The following is a 12214-nucleotide window of genomic DNA, read 5'->3' on the forward strand; positions in this document are numbered from 1 at the left end:
ATCTGCCTCTATGTACATGTACATTGTAGGTACCCAGGAAACTTTAAAAATGAAATAGAATTTTAAAGTGATTTTTCTTTTCTTTTCCGAATATTCAGCACCAAGCTCGCCGTCGCTGTCAGCACCAAGCCTGCCATCGCTATCAGCACCAAGCCCCCCGTCGCTTCAGGAGAAACAAGTACAGCGATGCAAGGAAGACCTGAAGGAGTATTACCGTGAGTCAAGGCGGACGGTCACGATGGATCCACTCAACTTCATGGATCGTGTTAGCTTGGATGACATTTACACAGATTTGAGCCTAATAGACAGAGGTAACATGCGGAAAACACCGATAACCTACGAGGACATTTTGGCCTATGACGAGAGCGGAAAGCTTTCAAAGCACCTTCTGATCCAGGGTGAGGGGGGTGTCGGTAAAACAACACTTTGCGCTAAGATCGCCTGGGACTGGTGTCAGGGAAAGATTCTCCAGGATCTGGATTTGGTGATCGTAATTCCTCTTCGAGATGTCACCGACGGCAAAAGTATTGGTGCTATTCTGAAAACTTATTTGTCTGATTCAAATGCAGCAACACCGGACCAGATAGACGGCTATATCTCAACAAATCTAAATAAAATTCTTCTTGCGTTTGATGGTTTTGACGAGTTTAGGGAAGATATAGAAGAACGGAGCAACAGTGAGGTCATCCGAATTCTAGCATTAGAGCAGTATAAGTCATGTAAGGTAATCGTGACCACGCGACCGTGGAGAAGCCACGCTTTCAAGATGACGAGAAAACTAGCCGAAATGTACACTTTTATCAGCGTAGAAGGATTTAGTAAGGGGAACTTAGCAACTTATATCAGTCGATATTTTCAGATTAGTCAGAAGAATGCTCTTGGAGAAAGTTTGATCAGTTTTATGCAGGAAAATGACATCATTCGGTCTGACATGGCCCCGTTTCCCATCTACTGTGCAATGCTTTGCCTTATGTGGGAGTACTTTACTGACGAGAAACGGAAAGAATTAACAAAACTGCAAACTTTCTCTGAGATTTTTGGAGAAATGATTTCTTTTCTGAAATACCACTACGCATCAAAGGCCTGTGAACGTTTACATTATCAAGCGGTTGCTTATCATTTGACAGAAGCTGAAAGGGCGATTCAAGATATAAGTGAAATAGCGCTGAACGGTTTGCTTCAGAGAACGCTTTCATTTCCTGAAGAGCATTTCAGAGAGTGCCAGGATGCCATGGAAACATGTTGTAAAGTCGGGGTTTTGACAATTGACAAATATGTCCCCAGAGAGAAGCGTCGGCACGGTGCTAATAGTACATCCCTTGTTCAGTCAGTAGTTTCTTTCCCCCACAAATTGTTCCAAGAATATGTTGCAGGGGTTTATGTTGTAAATGTATACGTCAGTGATCATGTTAAGTACCAACTGCTGAAACAAAGACTTCTTTATCAACATGAAGAGTTCTGCTTCCTACTGTACTTCGCCTCAGCATTAGGAAAAGAACTTGGCCTTGATATCATGAAAGATCTTCCAAGGCGGGCTGACAAGTATTTCTGCATTGATGTTGCGTTTGAATGTCATACTGAGGAGGCCGCCAGAACAGTTGGAAAAGGGTGGGAAGAATACCAAATATCATCGAATATGCCGGAACATACAAAATCAGGAGTAGCATTCATGATGCGCTATGACCAAGCTGTAAGTGACACAACTTGCATATCGACTTGAAAAGTGTATTACATGTATGAAAAATGGTAGTGTAATATTTTTGGTGAGTTTTCTTAGTGATGTCTTCTCTTCTGTGTGATTGAGAATGAATTCTTCAACCTTCTGTACTATATAATCATTAACATTCTGAAAACTTACTCTGATCGTTGTGGGCCTATCTTAGCACTGAGATGAATAATGTTGCATTTAATTTAAAATTCTTTCGTCTTATCAATGAAAATGACGTTTGAGTTGATACGTAACTGTTATGAATTGTCTGTATGAGTTGTTAATGATATAAATACGACGTTTAATGTCACATGAACTGTGTGCTTGATGTGTTCCGATCGAACCAAGCTACTGTGTTTCAAAAGACAAAAAAGAAATAGAGATATTTATTGAGAGAGAAGTGTAACTCTTTCAAGTTCTTGACAAACCAGACCAATTTCTAAACGGTCTTCTGTCCTAATAGCTCGATACGATATACATTCTTTTGTATGCACATTTTGGACTCGAAGTACAATGTATTATGAATCCATGTCTCAATACCTCACTTCTGGGTCAGCCCTGTAAAGAAATGGAGCAGGGTACGCATGTCTTCTTTCTCAGTTTACATAATTACCATCCAGGACCAGAAAGGCATAAAATGAATGAAAGCATGAATACAGTATATCACGTCTTATTAATTGCCCCCCCCCCACCCCCGGAATAATGCTACTGCATTTAATTGGAGTTCCACCTCAATATTATGAATCGTTATTGTTCTACCTCAATGAATTAATGTTTGCTTCGTACATCAGAAATCGATATCTATTGACGAAGTCAACTGCGGAAAAACTACGTCACGTGAATTGGCGGAGGGAATGTGTTCTAGCAGTGTACTGCGCAAAGTGACAATAACGAATTCAAAATTCCACGCGGACTTCTATAAGATCATCGGAGACAAGACTTCGACCTGTCAGGTGAGGTCTTCCACGACGCTATGCAGTTTGGTAACTCGCGCCCTATGCATATAAAAATTTGAAGTGATAAACAATAATATACCATGTATGCGATGTAAAAGAATAATTTTTATGAAGCAAATACGTGTGTTGCGACATAAATTGTCGCCCCGTCAAAAATTGTCGCCCCCTGAAACAGGCGACAATTTTTGACGGAGATGGCGCCTTAAATTGACATCCCGTCATAAATTGTCGTCTGGCGACAATTTATGATAAGGGTTGGTGGCAAAAATTGTCGACCGCCCTCGAAGCACATTTTGCTGGGTAATATCATTCTTTCAAGACATAGTCATTTACATACCAAAACATAACTTACATGGCTATATCCATGCAAACAAGCCATGTAAAAACTCATGGTGAGGTTCCAAGGAAGTACTGTATGTATAAGTGTGCGCGCACATGATAATTGAGTGTCCGTTTGTGTGTGTGTGTGTGGGTGCATGTGCTTGTGTGTTAGTGTATATGATGGAAGAATGTCTTTATTATGCGTTTTGGATACGCGTGGATAGGGGTAAGCTGTTGCGGCATAAACGTCATATTGATTTTATCGGCAGCTTTTAGTTTGATGGGTTTGCTTGAAGGCCGTGTCACGCCTTTCCGGGCAAGCTACGCGGGCTTGCGGCGAGGAGGTAGTTACCAGCACGTAGAAGATTTTCCGCGAGAGAACAAGAATGTTTGCAATTTTCGGATTTGTTTCTTACCTACTAGACGCGTGCTACTTGGCTTCCACTTGCGTGCATTCCGTGTGACCTGCGTGAGAGCCAACTCCTGCGAGGTGCTGCCAGTAAGGGTCTCCTACTGGTATTCTGCGTGTGCCTCTGCGAGCGAACCCCAACGAGTCACTCGGAACAAGTTTTAAGCATACTCAAGGCCTTGTTATACTGTGTCTGGGGAAGTTTTGCGGCTTGACTTGCGGAGAAACAAATTTGCTACCTGGAGCTCTCCGCAGTTGGTACGCACCTGACAGTACGTAGCACGTATCTCGCCTGTAGTTACTCGGAGGTGCTCACGCAAGTCCGATTTAACCGCAGCCAGGTTTTGAGCATGACCAAAACTTTTTTTCCGGATGAGTCGCGGGGATGCCCAGAGAGGTCCACGCAGAACGCCAGTAGGAGGCCCTTAGCGGCAGCACTTCGCAGGCAACTCCCACGCAGGTACTTCGTAGTCCCCGTATGCAGCCAAGATAATGACATTCCGTGTGACTTTATTCATTCCTTCAGAGGAATGCCTTCACTGAGTTGTCAGCCCCCACGCGACTGGTACAAAGGTCACAGAGTATACCCGCATGTAGAATTAAAGTAGAACGCGTCAAGCAGGTAAGACACATGCACTGGCTCGCCCAAATTATTGTTTGCACGCAGAAATTCCCGGTATGCTGGAAAATCGATCCCTACACGCAACAGAACGCATAGCTTGCCCGGAAAGGTGTGACAGGGCCTAAACATGGTTGCGGGTAAAAAGATTTACATGCACACCTCCGGGTGACTACGGATGAGATAAGTGCTAGGTACTGTAATGTGCGGCTCATTCGACATCCGGGTAGTAAAAATTGTTATTTGCAAGTCGCACGCAAGGCTTGCCCGGAAAGGTGTGACACGGCCTTGACGGATTTGTATATTAGCCGAAGTGGTGCTTGCGTGTGGGCGGATGCTGCTTTTATGTATACGGTCCATTATGTCGTAAGGCCGTGTCACACCTTTCCGGGCAAGCTATGCGGGCTTGTGGTGAGGGGGTTGTTTCCAGCACGCAGAAGATTTTCAGCGGGCGAACAAGAATGTTTGCAATTTGTGCACAATCATGTTTCTTACCTGCTAGACGCGTGCTATGTATCTTCTACTTGCGTGCATTCCGTGTGTCCTGCGTGAGAGCTTTGAAACCGATCCGTTTTCTGTTACGAGCGACTTATGGAAGTACCTGCGTTGGAGTTGCCTGCGAGGTGCTGCCGGTAAGGGTCTCCTACTTGTGTTCTGCGTGTACCTCTGCGAGCGAAACCCCACGACTCACTCGGAACAAGTTTTGAGCATGCTCAAGGCCTTGTCATACCGTATCTGGGGAAGTTTTGCGGCTTTTAACTCGGAGCTCTCATCAGTTGGTTCACACCTGACAGTACGTAGCGCGTATCTCGCCTGTAGTTGCCCGGAGGTGCTCACGCAAGTCCGATTTAACCGCAGCCAAGTTTTGAGCATGACCAACACTTTTTGAGGGTGAGTCGCGGGATGCCCAGAAAGGTCCACGCAGAACGCCCTTTGCGGTATCACTTCGCAGGCAACTCCCACGCAGGTACTTCGCAGTCCTCGTATGCAGCCAAGATAATGACTTTCCGGGGGACTTTTGCCATTTCTTCAGAGGAATTCCATCACTGAATTGTCAGCCCCCACGCGACTGGTACAAAGGTCACACAGTATACCCGCATGTAGAATTTAAGTAGAACGCGTCCTGCAAGTAAGACACATGCACTGACTCGCCCAAATCCTTGTTCGCCCTCAGAAATTCTCCGGTATGGTGGAAAATCCCTACACGCAACAAGCCTGCGTAGCTTGCCCGGAAAGGTGTGACAGGGCCTAAACACGGTTGCGGGTTAAAAAAAAAAAAAAAAAATATGCGTGCGCACCTCCGGGCGACTACTTTTGAGATACATGCTAGGTACTGTCATGTGAGGATATCTACGGGGACCTCCGGGTATTCAAATTTGTTCTTTGCACGTCGCACGCAAGGCTGGTGTCACACAGTATACTCGCAAGTATAACGCGTCCAGCGAGTAAGACACATGCGCTGACTCGCACAAATCCTTTTCCACCCTCAGGAATGTCCGGTATGCTAGAAAATCCCTACACGTAACAAGCCCGAGTAGCTTGCCCGGAAAGGTGTGACAGGGCCAAAACACGGTTGCGGAAAAAAAAAAAAAAAATATGCGTGCGCACCTCCGGGCGACTACTTTTGAGATACATGCTAGGTACAGTCATGTGCGGATATCTACGGGGACCTCCGGGTATTCAAAATTGTTCTTTGCAAGTCGCACGCAAGGCTTGTGTGACATGGCCTTTAAACATGCTTGCGGGTAAAAAGATTTGCGTGCACACCTCCGGGTGACTACGGGTGAGATACGTGCTAGGTATTGTCATGTGCGGCTCATTCTGGGGACATCCGGGCAGTAAAAATTGTTCTTTGCAAGTCGCACGCAAGGCTTGCCCGGAAAGGTGTGACACGGCCTTTACGTATCAAAATAGGGAAGGAAGGTGGTATAGGTTCGGATGTGTGTGTGTGTGTGTGTGTGTGTGTGTTTGTGTGTGTGTGCAGCGCTGTGCTTGTTGTGGGAATTGTGGAGCTTGAATGTGAGTTTCCTTGTTCCTTTTACATCCTGGGTGCTTACGTAGACACACGAACACACATACGCAGGCTGTACGTAGCCCAGGTACATCAAACCCCTGGTTAAGACAATGGGCCGAATGCATAAAACAAGCAATTGCTTGTAAGCAATTGCTTCAAGCAAAAGCACAAGCTCGTCTAGCAAAAGGTGTAGCTCAAGCAATTGCTTAAATTCATATGCATAACCTTTTGCATGTGCTCATACCTTTTGCAGAGATGTCAAGTTCAAAAAATTTTTATGAGTGAGATTTTCATGACTCGGCGTTTCAGCGCTCGCGCGCATGCGCACGCGAACGAGGAGGGTGTCACCCCTCCCATGGTATGGAGCTTTTTTGAATTATTAGCTCTTAATGATGCGATCTGGTGCATACTTAAGTGACTATGTTTTATTAATTTTGAAAGACAAAAGGGAAATATACCTTCAATTGCAACTATCACTTGAATCCTTTGAGCTATGCTCCTTATTTTTTGCACAAATAGCAGACTTCACCCGATGCGTGAGAAAAATGGGTGCCCTGCGTGAAATCGCGAGACAGGCCCTAAATGCTTGAGTCTCACGCAGAGTGCGTGAGACTCGGTAGCTCTGCTTTTGCTTGTCCCGCACAAGCAATTGCTTGCGTTTTCAACAAAAGGAACGTCACGCCTGTGCGAACACAAGAACAAAGACGAGTGTGACAGCACGTATTTGAAAGAGCGTGTGTGTGCGAAATATTTCCTAACATAGCAATATAGCTATGAAATGGCACTCATAAATGCACACACAGACGCACACACACATCTTTACACACACACGTACTGGCTGATTCCCATCACTGCTTATAGAGATAGCCCGGATCTGCCAGATCTCACGTGGAGAGAGGTCTCCTTGCTATCCACCGACGTCAGACATCTACCTGCTTTTCATCACATTTTGCGTGCTGACCACTGGACTTTCCCGTTGTTGAAATGAAAAAGTTTCTAACCCTGCTAAAGAATAATTTCTTGTAGATTTATACCACTCCTGCACAAGTGTGGTCTTTCTTGTATGAATGTGAAAATGATACTTAAGAGGGAACGTCCAAGTTAAGCAAAAGCTCAAGTTCATTTTGCAGAGCTTGGAAAATCGTAAGCAATTGCTAGCAAGAACAAGCAAAAGGTATGTTTTATGCATACGTTTTTTTTTTTAAGCAAACGCTTGGTCTCTAAGCAATTGCTTGCGGGCAGCAAGCAATTGCTTGTGCTTGCTAGCAAAAGCTTCTGCTTGCCAGCAATTGCTTGTTTTTATGCATACGGATTCGAGTAAACGGCTAGCACAAGCAATTGCTAGCGTTTATGCATCCGGCCCAATAATACACTCATGCAGGCACAAACAGTCAGACCGCAGCACCCGATATAAATTCGCTCGTATTTATTCAACTCGTATGGAAGCCTGCTTCTGCTCTAGGCTTGCATACGTAATGAGCTGCGGAAGGGGATTTTGTCCTTTGGATTTCGGCAACAAAAATACACCTTAATTCACAAATTTGGCAGCAAATTCAAGGAAAATATGTAAACTATCGTCACATGTTACTCAAATTATTGTAAATGAAAAGTATCATAGCGTAATTTGAGCTTGAAAAGTGATGAAAAAAGTAATTCGTGCAGTACACGTTCACGACGTCAAAAGAATGCCGAATTCACTTTGCATCTCAATGAAAATGCATTATTTGATAGTCTATCTTTTAATCTTTCTATACATGTAAACATCTTGACAATTTGTTGCTTAAACCGGTCAGGAACCAATAAAATATACATCGATGTCAGTGCTGATCAGCTTGAAACCGTGCAATCTCAAGAGTAAGCTCTCTCATTGGACAGCGCTTGCATTCAGCGCTTGCATTACGTCATTACGCTGCTACATAACGGTTTGATGCCACTTGCGGTTTCTTGGCACGCGTGTGGTTCAAGCCAAGTTCAAGTGCTGAATGCAAGCACTGTCCAATGAGAGAGCGCTTTCGCGCCACTGTACACTTTGTGTGGAGCATACTTCCGGCTTAGAGAGAATTTTACAGACATTTCAAAACAGAAAAACTAGTCTAAATCATGCTTGCATCTCCTTGACTCCAATATATGATGAGTATCTAAGTTTCCTCCCTACGAAAAAGCCAAAATCAAAAACAACAGTTTCTCAAACCGGTCAGGAACCAAAAACGAACTTTAGACGACAAAATCTTCCGTGAAAAACAGGTAAAATTTACGCAAATTCAACTGATAATATCGTTATGATAAGATCCGATGTTATACGCAAATTTAGTATCAAAATAAAGACCAGAGTCTGCAGAACAATTTACCGTGTCTTGTAACCATGATGAATGTATGTGCAAGTCGCTACACTGTGAAAACCATAGCCCTGTCAAACTCTCGCAAAATCTCGCACGACGAGACACCTTTCGAAAGCAAAGATCGTCGACGAGTGTACTGAATAAATCTTGCCGGATCGGCTCATTAGCATACGTGCTGCGGTCTGACTGCAAAACCGCGCCACAAACACGCATCACATACCACACACCCTATACACCTAAGCCACGTACTCACATTAACACGTACGCATTCAGGCAGACGAATACACGTAGACAAACAAACCACTACCACTATACTATAACCATACACGCACAGTTTCCACATATTGTATTATTTTACTCCAAACACACACACACACACACACACACACACACATAACTTACCTGGCATAACGTATCAGTCATACCCACCCCACCAAAGCATATCGCCGGAGCAACCATCCCAACCACATTATTCACAGTGCATGGCTGGCGACAATATTTGACGGGGCGATGATTTATGTTGCAACAATTATTTTTGCCATCATAAATTGTCGCCATCGAGGTCAAAACCTGGGAACAGCCGGAGGACAATTTTTTGACGGGGGCTACATTGTGTCGCAACATACGTGATTCTTACCGAACTATTCCCTCTCTTTCAGTAGTCACTATCTGCTTTAGGCACAAATGAATCCTGGACGTCATAATGATTTTTGTTTTGTTTTTTGTTCGAAAAAGAAATGCTTCTGTAAAAGTCTCAAAATAACTTAATGTATGACCTTGAGTAATTTACTGTAACTTTTACAGTAGTTTAATTTAAGTTTCAGAGTTAATTACTGCGAAAATTGTTCAATTTAGAGAAATGTCCTGACGAAAAATGTCTTCATGTAACTGAAAGTATTAAAAAATAATACTGTGCAGCAGAAATTTCTTGTGATTTATACTGTATAAAAATATATGCAGTGTCTTTGAAACTGAATTGCTATGACAACCACTTATTATTATCATTATCAATATCATGACTATACATCAGGACCTTTCATTTTTCTGGACCAAACAAGGTTTCTTTTTTGTGAGCAGTACTCACCCAATTCAGCACAAATACTATTCGTTAAATCAAGAGGAGCAGAACACATCATTTTTAGATAAAAGGCATACTTACTTGCAGTTTCGCTTATGTTCTGGGTCAGACAAACGCGGCCAGAGTCTATAAGTGTCTGTCGTATCCCTTCACTAGGGAGCTTTAGATTTTAGACGCGCGGACGTTCAAAGGAAAAAAAAAAAACATGTTCTGAGCTTGCGCAGTAGCGCGCGTAAAGTCATTTTTTTTTTAGCTTGCGTCGCCTTTGTTTTTTCCTACGCGTACTGGGCTATTTTAACGTCCGCACAGTTTGCGACGTAGAGAGCTTCTTCATGCACTGATGATATGGGGGCGCGATTTTGTTTTTTATACGTTGCGTCCCAGCGTAATCTAAAGCTACTTTTCCACACGACGCAGGGGGAGGAGAACGTCCAGCGCAAGCGTCGGCTCAAACGTCCGCGCGTCAAAATCTAAAGCTCCCTATTATCTAGATCCAACGCGACGTTGGCCCTGCAGCCTGCATGCTTCTAGCCTTTAAACAAGGCGACTCGCTCTGCGTGCCCCCGTATAGCGCGTTTACCCCACAAACCTGTTGGCCGGCGAGTGGAGCGAGCCCCACTCGCCGGCCAACAGGTTTGTGGGGTAAACGCGCTATACGGGGGCACGCAGAGCGAGTCGCCTTGTTTAAAGGCTAGCATGCTTCACACAAAATCCGCATCATGCGTGTATATAGGGCCTACATTGTGTACAAAGTGAATAGTACAGCATAACTGCATGTTGTACGTGAAGGAAGATAATTTGAAATTCCCAAACAAACAAAAGAGGGGGGCGGTTGGCGCTAATGGGATTTTACAACAAAGCACTGGGTTTTGTCTGAAATAGAGTTATTGTTTGTGAGTGTGTGTGTGTGTGTGTGTATGTGTGTTTGAACTGATATAATCTTCACACCGATCTGGCATTCATTTAAATTGCAGTATACATGTTCTCTATTTATTTGTATTTACTTTTTTTCTAAACAAACTATTTACAATTTGTTATTCAAATCTAGTCAATTTCTCTTTCTACAGCTCCAAGATGTTAGTATATCTCTTCAAAGCTGGGATGACGGTTCTCAACATCACTCTCCGATTGGGGGTAACTTGGCAAAATGGGCATTCAGTATATCAAGTCTTTCAAGCTTCAGTCTGGGATGCCCTTACCTTGACGGTGATTTCGTCTCAACAGCCATCGCCTCAGCATCATCATGTCAAGTACGTTATATCAGGACTATATTACATTTACGTTGGGCTGTTAATATGCATTGTGTTTTCTGACTCATGCTTTATTAGTTTGTTTAATTGATCATTAGTCTCATGATTCTGGAGGCATGCTCGGCTTCCCCTTCATTTTGTCTGACAAGTGATTGGAATTTGTAGGTTACATTTGGTAAGAATAGAACTTCTTAATGCACACTGATCTTATTCTGGTTCGACATTTTTTTTTTCTTTTGTGGCTGTCCGTTCATCTGAAGGTATTTTCTAAAACTTTGAACATTTGCATATATTGCCTGACAATGATTTTCTTGAGAATTTGGTGATCGTGGGGTCAAAGTTGATTGCCATAGACTACGTTATTTAAAAGAGATGGTGTAATTTTGATTGAGATGGGGCTTTAAGTTTCCAATTTTTTTTTGTTTTTGTTTATAAGAAGATAAGAAACTTCCCATGAAGTATGGATGAACACAAAATTTTGGATGAATTCATTATTATTTTTTTTATCGTTTAGAAATTGGTGTTAAATTGGTTTCTGGTACATTGCTCTAAATATACACTCTAAAAACATCGGTGTTAGATTTAACACCACGGGTGTTAAATCTAACACCGATCAAACTTCAATAAAGGACCACACCCACAGGTGTTGAAAATGCACTGTGATGGTGTTGAAAAGTGTTCACCTGACACTTCGTGGTGTTAATTTGACACTGTATCTGGTGTTATTTTGACACTGTACTGGTGTTAATTCAAAAATGACACTACATGGTATTGATTTGATATTTGTTGGTGTTAATATTAATGGTTTAACACCCGTCCAGCTTCAATAAGAGACCACACCAGTTGGTGTTACTGTGGTGTGAATTTATTTTCACATTTTTTCAAAAATCTAGTATTTTGATGTAAAATTCTTGACCGTCTTGTTTAAATTAAAAATCAACAAGAAGTGCAGTTAGTAAGAAACTCTTCAAAAAACAGTTTAAAATTTGGAAATGACATCCGGAGGTGTTAATTTAACACCAGAAATGAGCACCGAAAATTTAACACCAGCTCGGTGTTCACTATTAAACACCGGACTTTTTGCAGTGTATGGAAATGACGAGCTGTGAGTTTTGCTACACACATAATTATTATGAGTACATTTATGGTCATAACGCGAACTTTTAGAATTATGATGAAAAGAAGGACATCTACACTTGTACGTATTCTCCGTGGAGTCCATCTTATAGTAATTATAATTATCAACAATATTCTATTCATAGAAAAGAATGTGCGTGGCTGCAGCGTGGCTTACTGTCAGTAATGTGATAACTTTTGCGTATTTTTATATCCCCGCCAAACGAAGTTTGAAGGGGGTATATAGGAATCAGCGGACGGTCGGGCGGTCGGGCGGGCGGTTGGGCGGTCGGTCGGGCGGTCGGTCCGTTGCAAATCTTGCGTCGCGAACTACTTCCTCAGTTTTCAACCGATTCCCATAAAACTTGGCACAGATGTGTGCCTTGGGTTGTAGATGTGCAAGA

The 12214-nt window shown here is 43.0% G+C and overlaps 1 protein-coding gene across 1 annotated transcript in view; it reads left to right on the top strand.

The window, feature by feature from the left end:
* LOC140246799 (uncharacterized) overlaps positions 1-12214 on the top strand; it is a 238570-nt gene that overhangs the window by 8276 nt on the left and 218080 nt on the right. The window contains exons 2-4 of the mRNA XM_072326131.1: positions 130-1690; positions 2500-2661; positions 10512-10694. Coding sequence (XP_072182232.1) covers positions 130-1690; positions 2500-2661; positions 10512-10694 — 1906 coding nt within the window. The remainder of the gene's footprint in view (positions 1-129; positions 1691-2499; positions 2662-10511; positions 10695-12214) is intronic.

This window comes from Diadema setosum, chromosome 3 (genome assembly GCF_964275005.1).
Source record: "Diadema setosum chromosome 3, eeDiaSeto1, whole genome shotgun sequence".
Lineage (NCBI taxonomy): Eukaryota > Metazoa > Echinodermata > Echinoidea > Diadematoida > Diadematidae > Diadema > Diadema setosum.